Here is an 18,030-nt window from a genome sequence, read left to right as displayed (position 1 = left end):
CTCACACTGACACAAATGTTCTCCAGGAGGGGCTGACATAAACAAACAACTGGTGTGAGAGCCATAGACTAAAACTAAATGCCAAGAAATGCATAATGCTATCCTTTGGGAAGTCATCCTTCCCTGGTGACTATCATATTAACAACACACCCCTTAGAGTTGACCCAGTAGTCAAGGACTTGGGGACACACACAAATAGTAATCTAGCCTTTCATCATGTGTTTACAGTGGTGAGGAAATCATTCTATTTTGTACAACTTATAAACAAAGGGATGGCATCGAAGTCCAGGGAAGTCATTGTTCCATTGTATTTGGCATTCCTCAGACTTATCATTGAGTACAGTGCCCCTTTTGGTATATACCCAACCAGGCATATCCAATAGTTGGAACATCCACAGAGGTTACTCACTTTAAAGAATGCAGGGTGTAAGTAAAATGTCCTATGCAAACTGCCTCGAGGCCCTATCCAGGTATTCTGTCTCCTACAGGCTTTTGAGGGGAGATATATGCCCGGCATACAGGGCATTGTCAGACCCCACACTGATGGACTTCCTGCATATCCACAAAATAAACCGCAGCAGAATTACCCGTTCTAAAGTCGTAAACCTTGCCTGTGATGTAAATAGATCCTGCTGGAGAGATAGGTATGTATCCCAGAGACTACCACATCTATGGAACATCCATGTGAAGCAGAGTTCCTGCTTAACCAAATTCAAGTGCGACTTGGACAATTGGATGGGAAACCGGAAATGTAACCCTGGTTTGACACCCATGTCTAATGGAAACAGGCAGCCTGCAAATGGTTCATCTCCGAAATCCCTGCCTACACTTATCAAGGGTATCAGAAGTTGTCAGAGGTTTGGGATGCAAGGCTAGGCTTAAAAAGGCCCTTGTGGTCATTAGCCTAGTAAATATCTATGAACCTATAATGCCTGCCATAGAGGGAGGCATCTTCTTAGTTTTTGACCTAGTTCTTGGTGAATTGAACTATCCAGTGGTTGAAGTGGATTTATTATTACTCCTCTGTGGGAAGTTATTAGAAGGACACGGTGGCCCAAGTTATCCTGACAGCAAGAGTCAAAAGCATGTTACATCTGATCTGAGGGTGTACATGAGGTCACCTAAAGTACCATTTCTCTCATGTAAAGAGGCAATTTTATACTTGCCTAATGTCCACTGATAAAAAAAAAAAAAACTCAGGTGGTCCCCCTAGTGTGCATATAAAATTAAATGATTTGTACTGACCACGGGCGGGTATTTTAATTGGATATTTGTCATATTTAATTACCTGTTCGATTCTCGGCTGGAGCGCCTTCTGTGTGGAGTCTGTATGTCCTAAGAAAAAATGAGGTCCACAGCAGAGACAACCAACCACGAAGTATCTTCAGTGCAGAGTCTTTATTAGACAAAAACGTAGCAAAAAGCTGGCAAACAAAAATAAAAACAAGCGCTTTCGCCTGGCTGATACCAGGCTTTATCAAGACATAAGCATGAGGAAACTTAGCCCATTTATACTGTTCAGTAGTCATCTGACTTGCATCTAATTGATTAATTAGGGCAAATTAAAATAAATTAAGTCAATACAGATGCAATTAAATAGAATGCTCTTTAAAGGTATCACAGAAGCATTAACATATAAAAGAGTTAATAAAGTATATATATATGCAAACTTCAAAATACCTGTACTTGATTAAAACCTTTGAAATTCAATTAATACATTAACTAACCATATATAATATTATTATAAAACCTGTATGAATACAATAAAAATATTCTAAAAAATATATATATATATGATTATGTATAAACTTTTAAAACATTTAAAATACTGCTGTACAAAGGGCTATATATGTAAACCTTAAAAAATACACCTCAACCAAATAAAAAGTTTACAATTTCATACATGATTAATGAGTACAATAAATATTAAGGCATTCTCTGTATCATAAGTACTGCAAACAATAATATTAAAAAACTCCAAAAAACATACATAGTAGATCATATATTATAACCTGGCCCTTCTAATCTTCAATACACTGTGAATACTAATATTGTCATTTAACTCGGGGGGGGGGGGGGTTAGTAACATTTAACTTTAATTGCCACATCAATTCCTTATATTCCAATGATGTTTCCCCGTCTCCCCCTCTTGGATTCTGCTATGCTTGTTCAAGAACCATAAATTTTAATTTCATGTTGGGGCATTTTAAAGAATGCTTATAAAAAGCATTAGTTTCTTTCCCTTTCACAACGTCATATAAGTGCTCATAAATTCTTCTTTTCAAGGACCTTTCAGTCTTCCCTATATAAAAACTTGAGCATTGAGTACATAAGCCAAGGTAGACTAGTCCCTTACTTGCACAGTTATAATATCCTGCTGATTTAACCTTGAAATTCCTTGCAGTTATATGTAAGCTATTATTATTAATTATGTATGCACATTGCTTACATGCCCCACATTTATATGTTCCTAGTCTAAGGGTGGGTTGTGCAGCCAGGTCATGAAATTCTTTCAAATAAACCCTTCAGATTAACGTTCCTTTTATTCACAAAGTTGGGCTTATCCAATATTAACTCTTTAATATCATCTTGTAGTGTTAAAACTGGCCAGTACCTAGTCACAATTTTTTCAACCTGTGATGAATCCTTACTAAATGTGTGTATAAATAAATTATGAGTCTCAAATTGGGCGTCTCTTTGGGCACCTCTATTTTCATTTGATGATATACCTAAAAGCGGAAAATATTTACTTGTTCTACTGGTAATCACCTCTTCTGCCATCTTATTAATTAAATGCTTAGGATAACCTCTTTCTATGAATAAAACTTTCAAAAAATTCATTTCTTGCATAAATAGTTGTTCTGTGCTACACATCCTAGCTGCTCTAATAAATTGGCCTTTCAAGATACCTTTCTTCTGGTGGTAAGGATGCCCACTCTCAAAATGCAAGTAGGAATTAGAAAAAGTCTTTTTCCTATAAATTTTGGATTGAAAGGAGCCAGTGTACTGATTTTTAAAAAGAGAGACATCCAGATAATTCAGAAATTCATCACTAATATTATATGTAAACTTTAAAAATTGTGTGGACGAATTAATATAAAACATAAAACCTGTAAATTCATCTAGATTACTATTCCATAACACACAAATGTCATCCAAATAACGTTTATAATGTGTAATAAACCTCGACCAGGGGGTTAAGAATATAAATTTATCCTCCCAATAGTGGAGTACGAGGTTGGCATAGGATGAAGCACATGGAGCACCCATGGCAACCCCCTTTTTTTGTTTAAACAACTCACCATTAAAGTATATGTAATTGTTATCAAGTATAATTTCCATAAATTCTACTAGCAATCTGATGGTATTTGGGTTAAAATCAGAAGACTTACATAAAACTTCGTTAAACCATTCTAAACCAACCACATGAGGGATGCTTGGAAACAATTCTACAATATCTATACTAATCATAAAATTAGTTGCATCATAAAAATTACTTTGGATACCTTTAAGGAAGTCCCAAGAGTCTTTACAAATACAATCCACCGAAAGGACTAAATGTTTGACGGTTTCATCAATAAACTTCCCAAGTGGTTCCACAATACTACCTGCCCCAGCCCCAGTCTGTATGTCCTCCCCGCGGTCGAGTGGTGTTCGAAAGACATGCGTAAATGGGTGTGCCTTCGTTGAAGGTTGGGCGTCGGGCTGGCGCCTCGGCACCATAAAAATCAACTGCCAATCATTAGCGGACCGGAGTTCTGCTGTGGCGACCCCTAACTGGGAAAAGCCGAAAGAAAAACAACAACATATATATATATATATATATATATATATATATATATATATATATATATATATATATATACAAAATTACTATTGTACATATATGGATCTACTTCTAAGATTTGAAAGGCTGTATCATTGACTCTTGTTTTCGTGAGGCGAAAATCATGAAAACGAAATACCCAAATGGCAAATTTTTCCCAATTCAAGTAAACACTTGCCCAAGCTCCAAATACACACACACCAGAGCATATAAAACCCACCTAGGAGGTGCGAGCTACACCACCCCAATTATGTATACCAACTCTGGAGTCACACTACAGTGTAGAAAAGGGCATGTTGGGCGAGTGTTTACTTGCCCTACAAAAAATTCTCCGTTTGGATATTTTGATTTACGATTTTCATCTCGCGAAAACGGAATTCAGTGATATGGCCTTTCGAATATTAGAAAGGTGTGTGTGTGTGTGTGTGTGTATATATATATATATATATATATATATATATATATATAAAAAATATACACGCAATATGCACGCACATGTGTGGAACAAAACACTGTTGATTGCATTTCACATTAGGAGCATAATTGAATACAGCTTTTCTGTAGTCTGAAATAATGATATACGTCATATTGCAGTGATACGTTTTAAATTTTTTTTTTTTTTTTTTTTTTAGTTTTCTGTATTTTTAGGAATCGTCTTCTTTCTGGAGCTCACTGCAGGTGTGCTTGCATTTGTCTTCAAAGACTGGATTAAAGATCAGTTGAACTTCTTCATTAACAACAACATCAGAGCATATAGAGATGACATTGATCTGCAAAACCTTATTGACTTCACACAGGAATATGTGAGTACGAGTTACAATTTCTCCTGTACCATCTTTGTTCTCTAGCACTGTCTGTACTCTGTATTTTACTGTTATCCATGGGTTGCTTAGTCACTGTCAGATATGAAAATAATAGTTAAAGATGATGTTTTCTTTATGTAATCAAACGTTGTGTTTTTATTTATCATTGTCATTTAAGAAAAATCTTACATGATTCAGTCCATCCACTTCAAACTGAAAGACTGGTCACCAGAGACTAAAATCTGCATCCTAGTGTTTCCAAAAGTTTGAGCTCCTCTCCTAACTTCCACAGAGCCCCTCACTTCACTCCGTTTTCCAGATCACATGTACTGCTTGAAGCAGTAGGACCCAGATCCTTCAACTCTAGTACTTATTGGCTTATAAATAAGCTAATTAATAAGTAATTTGATGTTTTATATAAGCTTTTGGGTTTTCCAAGCAGCCCTTTACCATTTCGACAAATTTATTATAATTCTTTGTAACATTTTCTTGTCAGACTGTTATCCCTACGGTTTTCTATCTTATACTTGAACTAGATAACTAATGTTTTTCTTTTCTTTTTTACCAGATGTGTATCTGTTCTGTATAGTTTTTTAATTCTTGAAGTATGTAGCAATTTTTTGCTTCAGTTTCCTTTTCGGTATATGATCATTGACACTAATGCTAAATGTCAAGTGCTTCTGGTTAATGTTGTCTTGTGTTAGTGAAGGCTAACTTTTTTTCCCCTTTGGTTATCCCTTGATATTTTAAATCCAAAAGTGGTCAAGACCTTGGATTTCAAGTACTACACCAAATATTGGTACCAAGACCCTCCCCCCAGGACACTCACAACTTGTGTTGTGTGCTTGGGGGTGGATCATTTGAAGCAGGATTGTAAGGTTTGTGAAAACATTTTAGTAGTGTAACCGAGAACAAACGAATATTAAAGGGTTTCATTCCTTCCAAAAAGAAATGGCTACAGAAAATGAAGAGGAAATTGGAAGATTTGAAGACTAGTCGCTCCCTCCTGCTAAGGTACTGGCATTAGAGAAATTGCTACCTAAAACTGTACAAGCTGCCATGCCTACTTCTTAGACATCACCAGTGAATAGCATCTCTGTTGGAAACTGCATTTATTTATGACATCTCCACGAGGAGAGGTTTTTTTTTTTTTATATACATATTTCTGTTTTCGAGATGAGGGTAGTTTTTAAAGTGTTTCAGGCAGTTGAGGACTACCTTCCCAAGGGGTGCAGTAGCTATCCTCATAGACAGTATTTTGGTAGTGTAATACATCAACAGGCAGTGAAGAATCTTATCTTTACCCACCTTTGTGAAGAAGCGATGGGAGTTTGGGAATGGCCAGTATTTTTGCATAGCTTTCTGATGACAACTCATGTCTGGTCCGGCAGACTCATTACCACACTGGCTTAGCACAGATGATTTTTCTTCACAGGAGCCAGCCCTGCTGTGATCTGTTACATTTCTGAGCAGCCAAAATGCAGCAGTTTCTTTTCTCTCATCTCTCCACAAGACAAACTCCAGTGGATATTGTAATCCATCAGTGGCTGATTGGGCTGTTTTGTGCTTCTGCCTTTACCCTAGTCATTAGATTCATACAGAAAGCTAAATTGTGCAGTGTTACAGTGATCCTTGTCTCTCTCTCTCTGTTTTTTTTTTTTTAACATTTGTATGACATTTTATTATAGACAGGAAAAAACAAAATCCAGTGGTCATTTCCAATACAAGGGCTCCAGAATTCCACGTTTATTTCGCAAACTGTTGTAAAACTTGTCAAAAAAAAAAAAAACTAGTCAACATAACACTAAACGGTTGAGCGATTTCTTCTTAATGAGTTGACATCGTCGGAACCATCAGTCAAAGTCATGCAGACCTATAAATAACATTTTTCACTCATACATCCTTTAAAAACAACTAATGGTAGTTGTGCGTAAAAAAAAAAGACACACCTACCAATAGTACAGTAATTGTAACCATAAAGTTATAAAAAATTAGCTTCTTCTTCCTCTCCCATTAGGGGTCGCCACAGCGGATCAACTGTTTCCATTTCTTCCTGTCCTCTGCATCTTGCTCTGTCACACCAACCACCTGCAAGTCTTCTCTCACCACATCCATAAACCTTATCTTAGGCCTTCTTCTTTTCCTGTTACCTGGCAGCTTCATCCTTAGCATCTTTTTCCCAATGTACTCTGCATCCCTTCTCAGCACATGCCCAAACCAATGTAATCTTGCCTCTCTGGCTTTGTCTCCAAACCTTCCAACCTGGGCTGACCCTCTAATGTACTTATTCCTAATCCTAGTCCTGTCCATCCTCGTCACAACCAGTGCAAATCTTAACATCTTCAACTCTGCCACGTCAAGCTCTGACTCCTGCCTTTTTATCAATGCCATTGTCTCCAACCCATATAACATAGCTGGTCTCACTACCCTCTTGTAGACCTCCCCTTTCACTCTTACTGGTACTCGTCTGTCACGAATCACTCCTGACACTCTTCTCCACCCACTCCATCCTGCATGTACTCTCATCTTCACCTCTCTTCCACACTCACCATTACTCTGAACTGTTGATCCCAAGTATTTAAACTCATCCACCTTTGCCACTTTCCCTGCATCCTCATCATTCCTCTATCCTCCCTCTCATTCACACACACATATTCTGTCATAGTCCTGCTGACCTTCATTCCTCTTCTCTCTAGAGCATATCTCCACCTATCCAGGGTCTCCTCCACCTGTTCCCTGCTGTCACTACAGATCACAATGTCATCTGCAAATATCATAGTCCACAGGGACTCCTGTATGATCTTGTCTGTCAACCTGTCCATCACCATTGCAAATAAGAAAGGGCTCAGAGCTGATCCTTGATGTAATCCCACCTCCACCTTAAACGCATCCGTCACTCCCACTGCAGACCTCACTGCTGTCATACTACCCTCGTACATATCCTGTACCACTCTTACATACTTCTGTGACACTCCCGACTTCCTCATACAATACCACATCTCCTCTCTAGGCACCCTGTCATATGTAATCCCACCTCCACCTTAAACGCATCCGTCACTCCCACCGCAGACCTCACCGTTGTCACACTACCCTCGTACATATCCTGTACCACTCTTACATACTTCTCTGACACTCCCAACTTCCTCATACAATACTACATCTCCTCTCTAGGCAACCTGTCATCTGCTTTCTCTAAGTCCACAAAGACACAATGCAACTCCTTCTGACCTTCTCTGTACTTCTCCATCAACACTCTCAGAGCAAACATTGCATCTGTAGTGCTCTTTCCTGGCATGAAACCATACTGTTGATCACTAATCATCACCTCCCTTCTTAACCTAGCTTCCACTACTCTTTCCCATAACTTCATGCTGTGACTGATCAAATTAGCTAAAACTGCTAACCCACCATCGGAGAATCAAACCCCAGTCTCTCATGTGGCAAGCAGGAATAATCACTACTGTTCTACCTTACAAAAAAATTAGCTAAAACTGATAAATATTTTGCCCACCATCAGAGAATCAAATCCCAGTCTCCCACGTGGTAAGCAAGACTAATCACCACTGTTCTACCTTTGAAACATACTCAAACGCTAAGAATAGTGAAAGGATAAAATATACAGGAATAGCAAGTAATAATTAGATTTACAACTTTCTTGCTCGTTTCTTAAGTTCACTATGTAGTGAAACATTTTCATTCAAGCTTGGTGGATGTGCAGCATCCAGCTTGAGCTGCCAAAGCAATTCTCTGTTCAGCAGTTTATTATACCAATTGCCCATGTAGGCTGAAGCATCCACCTGCTTGATAAGTGAAAAGGCAAAACCAGTAAAATCAACACAGGTCGCAGATTGTTTGGCAAGAGCACTCTTACTATCAGCATGTTGAATACCATAATACATGTTGGTAAATTATTTTATTCAAAGCATTGTCTGTTTTGCCTTTGTAAAACATGGAGCATCAGACACAGCGTGCAAAATACATTACTCTGTCGGATAAACAGTTGAATCTACCACCTTTATCCTCCTTACTGATTGTTTGAAAAATCTGATTATAGTCTCAGTGAACTGGCATTGTTTACATCTACCACAATTCATGGTGGTGTTTGTAAATGCATCTACAGTGGTAGCCACACCTAGCTTTTGCTTCCCCATTAAAGGTTAAAAAAATATTTAAAACCATTTCCATCAACTCTTGCAAGGAATCTGCCTTTGTTGAAGTCATATTACCATGTCTTGAAATCATGTCCCCAAACCACAACAGACCTTCTTTGTGGGGAATAACTGTTTGCTGCCTTTGCGTACGGACGTGGTCACTGTCAGCTCCCAGGTAGTGTGATTAAATTTATAAATGTCTTTGTTTAATTTTTTTTTTCCCTACTACTTAGTAAGTTTTCTACACTACATTGCCTTTCCTACACTTTTCAGTGTCTTCAGTAGCATAGTTGGTACTTTCCTTTCCCTTCTCCCTTACACCTTTTGCTTCTTTTTTGTAGAACAGGTATGGCTGAAAATCATTTTTTTTTTTTTTTTTTAGTATACTGCCTGGAGGCATAATATTCTACTACCTGATGCACATGCTGTGTGTATTTATTGTTTAGGCCCATCCCAGTTGTATTCTGCATGTGATATTTGTAAGGTCTTTAATCCTAGGGCCCTTATTGACAGGAGAAATAAACTAATTTTGAGAAGATTACTCCCATTAAAATCTTCCGATGTAGCAGCTGGGGCTCAAAACCCTAAAATAAATAAATAAATAAAAGACAAAAAAGAGGCTAAAAGTGTTCATCAAACCCTCAAAGTTCCTCAACTCCAGGTACGGAACTGCCTCTTAAAATTTCAAAACCTCCAGATCTGACTGTTTCGGATCCAAAGACAAAACCTTCGGTCTGACTACTTTGGATCCAAGAACAGACTTTGGATCCGACCCCCTCAGATCTGAAGAAATATTTGGAGAGGTCACCTTGGATCAGATCTTTAAGCCTGGATCTGGTGTTCTCTCGTCTTCCATCTCCTTTTCTGGAAAGGTGTCATCATTCTAGGGCTTCATCCATAGCTTATTCTCATTCTTCCAGAAGTTTGACCAAAGCCGATGTAGACCTCCCTTGGGCTTCAAGCTTCTGGCAAAGGCTCTTGCATCCCCCATAGTGCCTTTTTTGAAAATTCATCAAAACACAAATTAAAGGTCATGCTGCTAAACGCAAGGAATCTAAACATGAAACTGCACTCATTGCAAGCATTCTTAACCCTGGAAGATGCTGACATTTGTGCAGTCACAGAAACCTAGTTCAAAGCTGTGGAGAGCACCTCAGCCATACCAGGTTACTCATCATATGCATTCAGACCCCAAATTGTGGGCAAAAAAGCAAAAGGAGGTGGAGTTGGAATATATATTAAATACATACACATTTCCAGGCTAGTCAAACAGTATGACGCACAGGAGAAACTCCAGGTGCAGTTAACCATTGACAAGACCCCTATTCAAATAATAGCTAGCTACAGGCCCCCAACTTTGACTGCAGATGCCCACTCCACCTATCTGGACCTCTTCGAGTCTATCAAGATTTAACCCTTTACCCTGATCCTGGGCGACTTTAACTATCCAGCCATAGACTAGAAGAACTACTCATGCCAAAACACAAATGCCCAGAAATTCCTTTATTTCATCAATGTAAATACCTTGGACCAGCTGGTCGATACCCCCACAAGAGGTGATAATATCTTGGACTTGGTATTATCCAACATGAGTAACCTCTGCAGCATCTCTACAGTGTCACCCTCCCTGGTAAGATCCAACCACAAAGCGGACACGTTTGAAGTCGCCATCTCCCCTAACACCCCAGCTAGGGTCAAACAAAAAAAAAACCCTTCTCCAAAGCTGATTACAACCTCCTGAGGGAAGGTATAAACAGCTTCACAACCCCTTCCCCCTCCATAGCAACTGGCACATATGTCCAAACCTACACCAAAGTGCTATACGAGCATTTATGTAGCTGCATGGAGTCAGGAATATCAGACAGGACAAAGTCATCCTCCTCAAGGAAGAGGAAACATGTCTGGTGGACATCTGCAATAAATAAACACTGTAATAAAAGGAAAAAATTGCTGTCCAGGACCAAGAAGGAGGCATGTGCCTAATTGGAAGCATCTCTCCTTAGCCTAAACAAGCAAATAAGAGTACTAGTGAAATCCTCCAAAGCAAACTTCGAGTCCAAACTGGCCACATCTACTAAAGACGATCATAAAGCCGCCTTCACATATGTCCGCAGTCTCCAAGGAAGCACTCTGATCTGCTCAGAACTGGTGGTCAAGGACACCACATACACAAATACTGTAGATATAGCCTACCTGCTGGTAGACAGGTTCATTGAAAACTCCCCCCCCCCCCCATCAGTAAATCAGGACATCCCAAGCACCTACCAATCTCCCGTTATCTCTAGGAAGCAAGCCATCACTGCCCTCTAAAAGGCAAAAAATACAGCATCCCGATAACATCCCAGGCTGCATCCTACATGAACTCAGGCAGGAACTTGCAGCACCATTAGACAATCATATTCAACCAAAGCCTGAGTACCAGCTTCATCCCAGCTTAGTGGAGAACAGCCACCATCACCCCTTTGCACAAAGGTGGAGCGCCCACCGATCCAGGAAGTTATAGACCCATTAACCTAATTAGCTTGGTCTGCAAGGCCGTGGAACAGATTGTCATGGACCTCATTAAGCACATTAACAGCCTGCAAACACTCAATCCCACACACTTTGGTTTCGTCAAGGGGAGGTCACGCCTGTTACATTTGGTTGATTTCTTTGAGACAGTCAACAAAGCCATGGATGAGGGGAAGACCGTGCACACCACCTACCTTGACCTGGCAAAAGCCTTCGATATTATTCCTCACTCTGGTATAATAGGTAAACTCTCTCAACTAGGCATCATTCCGTATGTTACCAGATGGGAAGCAAACTGGCTCACTGATAGAACCCACCTAGTCAAGCTAGGGGAAGCCACCTCAAGCAGTAAACCCATGACAAGCGGTGTACCCCACAATTGGTCTTGGGGCCTCTGTTGTTTGGGATATACTTTTCTGAGGTGCAGTCCAAAAGCAGTGGGCTATGGCTGACCAGGTTTGCAGATGACAGCACGCTGGGCATTGTCATAAATTGCCCTAGTGATGTGTACATCCGCCAAAGAGGGTCTCTCCCAAACAAATGACTGGTGCCAGAAACATGGCCTCAAACTGAATGCCAGTAAATGCATCATTATCATCATCCTCTTTGAGGAGAGTGATGTCCCCACAAATTATCACATTAATAACAAGGTCCTAAGCATGCAATCAGTTGTGAGGGACTTGGGCTCCCAGATTGATAGCAAACTGAATTTTGACCACCATATTGCCTCTGTTGTATGGGAAGCTTTCTGCATGGCCCACCTGATTAGTAAGGGTATCTCATCCAGGGACAAGGTCATAACATCCCTGTATTCTTCCCTTATAGATCCATTCTTGATTACAGTGCCCCTTTCGGCGTGTACTTCACAAAGCAAGTGCACCAGCTGGAGAGAACACAGAGGTTCCTCATCAGGACAATCCATGGCATCAAACATCTGCCCTACCCAGATGGGGTAAAAGCCCTGTCCATCTACTCAGTCTCATACAGACTCCTCAGAGGTGACTTCTGTCTGACATACAAAGTGATCTCAGACCCTACCTTGATGGGACTGCTGCATATCCACAAGTCAAGCTCCACTCGAGTAACCCACACGTGCGACCTCAACCTGGTCTGTGACATCAGTAGGACTTGGTGGGACAGATTTGTATCCCAGAGACTCCTTCTTTTGTGGAATAGACTCCCTCTCCATGTCAAGTAACGTACCTCATTAACCCTTTTTAAGCGCAACCTAGGTAACTGGTTGGGGAACAGAAAATACACCCCTGGGATTCCAGCTATGTCCCTGCTGGACAGGGGCATCGGGTGCTGACTTGTCAATAAATTCTTGCTTCGGCTTGTAAGGGCCTCAGGGTCAATAGCCTAGTAACTTCCTGTGGTCCTATGACAGGATGAGGAGGAACTTCTTCTCAACATAAATTCAAATGGGGGTTCTCTCGGCTTCTACCGCATTGGGTCCGGAGACCTTCATGAGTACTACCTCACCTATTTTGTCTCCTCCTCCGATCTTACCTTTTGTTTTTGACCAATTGGATCCGAAGATCCTGGATCCAAAGATCATTGTGTCTTCTATGCCAGTACCATTTCTCTGTGGATCATCTCCAAACATATCAGGGCTGGATGACTGTCAGAGCTGGATCCAGGTTGCTGTTGTCTACTTCAAGGTTGTCTGAGCTCTCTGTGCCCCTCGGAGCCCCAGCGCTGGACAACTCGTCCCCAGCCCCTGCCTTGAGTGGTTTGACTTTGGACCGGGAAGGGGCCAGTGGTCTGTAAGCACGTCTTCTCAGAGCCATCGGTCTCCTTTTCATAGGTTCATAGGTGTGTACTGAGGTAATGGCCCTGGAGTCTTTACAAGCCTCGCCCATAGGATTACCCTGGAATCGTGCCACCCGACCTTCGTTCCCAGTGTCTCTGTCAAGTAAAGCCACTGGAGTGATCCCTGGGGTGAATTTTCTATTTCCCATCCACTCATCAAGATTTCGCTTGGAGAGGGCTAGTGAGGTGCTCTGCTTGACATGTATTCTCTGAGGCATTCTGCTTTTGAGTTAGTGGAGAGAGTTTTCTGTGCTGTGCTCCAAGAGAAAGGACATATCCATCCCCCTCTGCTCCTGTTTCCCAGACCCATTTGTCTTTGCCTTTTGAGCTACAACTTCCTGCACCACAGGGACAGCCAGTCCAGAGTCTCCAGGACACCCATCAGGCTATATTGATATCTTCTGATTTTTCTCTGGAACATCCCATCGAAGAAGTTCCTAGGCAAAGAAAGTGCAAAAGGAGGCACTTGTTCTCTCTACAAGAGTCTATTACAGAGGATACTGATTTTGATATGGGGGAAGGGTCCCCAAGGTCATCACCTGATGACGTCTCCTTTGGAGACATACTAGAGATCCTCAAGCAGAGGGTTGACTGGTCTACTGGTAACCCTTCCCAGGAGGAATCTGTTTTCCTGGAAGCCTTTGGAGCTGGCCCATATATAACTCCTGGTTGACTCCACCCACTGACAAGATCATCGATTTCCTCTCTTGACGGGCATGGAAAGAACCTGATTCCATTGAGCCGATTCCTAAGCGTCCAGACAGGATTCTGGCACCACCCAAAGGATATGGAATTTTGGAGCAAGGGAGTACCAGTTGATGACATGGTTGTAGCCATGGCCACAAGAAAGGAACTTGCAGAACAAGATTTATCCGTTCATCCTCCTAACAAGGGAGTCTAGGGTGCCAGACAGATTCGGGAAGCATGTGTATGCTTGAGCGACCTTTGCACTAAAGTTGCTGAATTATTTGGCACACTTCACTAGACTGCAGAGACATTTGATTAAAGAACTTACCAAATCCATCTCTGGGACCACACCTTCTGAGGCAAAACTTGATTGCCTCTCAGCTGGCTACCCTTCCGTCTATTTCAAACTCATCCTTGAGGCTCATCACCCATGCAGCTGAAGGTACCTCAAGAGCAGTGAGTTCAGGCATTTCCATTAGGAGGTTTGGCCACAAGGTTAAAGACGCAATTATCCAGGTGTGACCAAGATAGTAAAACCCTGTCTGCTGTAGGTATACATTTTTTGACCCCTGAAAGGACTTTGTTGGAATCAACAAGGTGGCTGAAAAATGTGGTTCAGAAAGCCCCAGGGTCCCTTCCAAGATCCACGTGGAGATGGTTCCCCCGAGGGGCAGAGGAGGAAATTCTAACAGAAGACACTACCCACATGACAGAGGAGGTCCACAAATCCAAGGTGGTCTGATACATCAACAGACAAGGAGGAAACGTATCCCGTGTGTTGAGAAGCTTTGAAAGTGTGGCAATGGGCAATCTTATCCAGTTGACTTCTGATGGCAATGCACATTCATGAGAAATTCAGTGTGGTAGCAGAGAAGTTGAGCAGGTCCATTCTAATGCCAGATGAGTGGTCACTCAATATGAAAGCAGAAAAGATATTCCGTCAATGTGGCCAACCCTGCTGCGACCTCTTTACATCCCCTCAACAAGTGCAGTAGGTTCTTTGTCCTGGTCCCCCCACTGGGGGAATCACCGAGAGACGCTCTTCTCCATGATTGCCCCCCCCATCTCCTCTACGTCTTCCCTCCAGTGCCTCAAATCCCCAAATTGCTTCAGAAAGCATCTCGATTGAAAAGCGGAGTTATCCTCATTGGTCTCTACTGGCCTCATCAGATTAGGTCACCCTTTCTTTGGCCTCATCTGCTTCTCAGGCCATGGATTCTGGATCCAGTTCCAGAATTTCTGTCTCATCCAACAGACAAATATACACCTGGACATCCTTAGGCTTAAAATTGACTGCATGGTTTGTCCACTTTCATTGATAGCCAGAGAGCACTGGCTCTCGTCCCCCTTACGCAACATTCTTTTTTCCTCCCACAAAGCTTCAACTAGAAAAATTTACAGAAGTAAATGTAAAAGGTTTGTTGTTTGGGTGCAACAAAATGACACTGACCCTTTTTCAGCACTAGTACCGGAAGTCCTTGAGTTTTTAGCTACAATTTTTAACGAAGGTGCTAGTTGTTTGACTATTAAATACAGCTAGCTGCCATTTCTAATTTTCACATTGGAGTAAATAGATCGTCTTTAGCGTCTTCCAGACTTTGAAAGGCCTTTATAAGGGGCACCTTTCTTCTTAGACCCCCTTTTAAAGATCCCACTCCCCCATAGAATTTGATTTCATTTTTTCAGTCTTTGACCCATTTTCCCTTTGAACTGTCAGTCAAGTGTGAACTAAATTATTTTACCTGAAAGACTTTTTTTTTTTTTAGTGGCCATTACGTCTGCTAGAAGAGTCTCTGAACTTCAGGCCCTATCTTCTAAGCTGCATCCTTTGATTTTTCATAAGGATAGGGTATCCTCCTTCCTAACGTTGTCAGAATCCAGTATGAATCAAACCATCAACCTTCCAGTTTTCTTTCCAAATTTCTCAAACAAATGAGAGTATGTGTTGTACTTCTTGGATGTTCACAGACAGTTACATTTTTATCTACATAGGGCAAAAGTTTTCAGGAAATCGGATCAATTGTCTCCTTTCAGATTCAAAATTGGGCAAGCCAGTTACTAAAGAGCCAAATGGTTAACTGATTGTGTTTCCTTTGTTTACAAAAAATTGGGTTTGTCTGTGCCAAAACCTCAAAAAGCACATTCTACCAAGTCTATGGCAACTTCTTCAGTATTTTTATCCAGATCTTCATTGGGTGATATTTGTGCAGCTGCAACTTGGGCTAATCCTCATACCTTTACTGCTCATTACAAATTGGATCTGGTTGTGACACCCCTGCACTGGCTCAGTAATTAAGGAGCCTCAGTCCTCACCACTAGCACCAGTGAGGGACGTGCACATTGGGAGGATAAGTGCACACACAGTAAAGTACAATTTCCCTTAAGAGCAGACAGAGATCACAGTCAGTCTGGGGCTGGTTTCTCTCTCTCTATCCAAATCCCCAGTAAGACTCCCCACTGGCACAGCTATAGGGTTAAGATCTCAGCTGAGTGGTCAAGGCAAAACCTCCAGCACCCTCTCTGTCCAACCAGTGCTTTATGTCCCTGCCCAAGTAGCTCACACACATGCACACACACACACACTTTGAGATTTGATTTATTTGCAAACACACACACTCCTGGGGAAGGCTGGCACAGGTTCACTAGCTATGCCCCCTTCTGCTCAGACTATAAGGTAGTACCAGCTGCCACCAATCACCCTTACTTATCAGCTACTATAAGGCCTTTACCAAAAGGGTGACCAGTTCTACTGTGTAATGTACTATTATCCAAATGGTAAGTGTGTCCAAGGCTATTTAGGCGTGGCCTATACAGTATCACCAAATGCATGCAAATACTCTAAAAGCTTAAATATCTCTACACAAATCAGCCACAATTAAAAGGTTTAAATATATTTAATAATAAATAAAAGAACAAGACAATATTCAATGACTCAATACAGTGACAGCAGAGTTCAGAATCACAGGAAATATTTTAAAACAATATTGCAGGACAGTCTTGTATAAATACAGAAAACATCTAAACTAATTTTACTAAGTTCCTGTCCGTCTATAAGACAAATCACTGTAATCTAAATCTTACTTACAGAGCAAGCAAAGACGGATGAGAAATGCTGAAGATGGATGTGTTCGGATCCAATACAAGATACAAAATGTACTGACTCTCTCTCTGAGATAGTTCTTAAATTAATAATACACATTACTGCTGAGTTAACTAGATGACGTCACTATTTGACACCTGCCTCTAGTTCCCAGGCTAAACAGATACTAACAGAATTTAACACGTCTCTATGAAAAAAACTTATCTGTCCGAAACTGACATGTATCTCTTAGAAACTTGCCTGAAACTGGAAGTCATAAAATAATTGACACTTTTAAATTTTAAATCTAGTAATAATTTCTGTCTTAAGACAATAGAAAGAAACTCTAGCTGTAGACATTCTGTCTTCTAGCTGTGGTAAACACAATCGTAAAACTCTACTTATTTTTTTAGAGTTTGCATGTTAACTCTATTAGTCTCAATTTCTACTATGAAAACATACGTTTGCACAGGCATATGGTCCGTATGCATTTCTGCTCTTTACCAGCAGGGTGCACTGTGGTTACATTTTTGAAGCTCTGTACATAACATACAGGTTGCTTACATTTGTAGACAAGCCTATGGATCATATTAATATTTACAGTGGCATAGAATTATTTATAAAATTCTAGCTAGCTAGGCTGGCAGCCTTCACACCGGTATCTAGGGGAAGAACAGCCTTCAGCTCAGTGGTGCTCAGAAATATCCTTCCTTAGAGTCTTCCTGGGCTTTATTTAGCTGGGGACTCTGTCCCATTTGTTGAGGAATGAATGAAAATGACATCAGATAAAAACGTTATGTACTCACCATAATGTCCAATCTGTGTTGATTTCATTCTTCCTCAACTTCCCTCCCTCCGAAACCCCTATCAATTTGATCTTCTGGAAGGATTAGAAGATGCTAAAGGAACCAATGTTTCTTTATTTGACATCCAGATATTATCTCCTTTCTTTTCATTTGGTAAATATTATATAGGCATACACATCACCAAAATAGATCTAAGGTATGGTAAGGGAGGAGCTTGAGAGTTTGTGTTCCACGAGCTGGAAAGAGCTGCCAAGTTGGATCCAAGGGTCGGATCTGAACCCATTTGTTGAGGAAGACTGAAAATGGACAACACAGATGGAACATTATGGTGAGTACATAACTTTTTATTTTATTT

The 18,030-nt window shown here is 40.9% G+C and overlaps 1 protein-coding gene across 1 annotated transcript in view; it reads left to right on the top strand.

Moving 5' to 3' along the window:
* The window catches only part of TSPAN5 (tetraspanin 5), a 730,663-nt gene that overhangs the window by 608,713 nt on the left and 103,920 nt on the right, over positions 1 to 18,030 (top strand). Inside the window, exon 4 of the mRNA XM_044061023.1 lies at positions 4,459 to 4,629. Coding sequence (XP_043916958.1) covers positions 4,459 to 4,629 — 171 coding nt within the window. The remainder of the gene's footprint in view (positions 1 to 4,458; positions 4,630 to 18,030) is intronic.

This window comes from Protopterus annectens, chromosome 2.part0 (assembly GCF_019279795.1).
Source record: "Protopterus annectens isolate FY-2018-M chromosome 2.part0, PAN1.0, whole genome shotgun sequence".
Taxonomy (NCBI): Eukaryota; Metazoa; Chordata; order Ceratodontiformes; family Protopteridae; genus Protopterus; species Protopterus annectens.
This window is presented reverse-complemented; position numbering and strand designations above follow the sequence as displayed.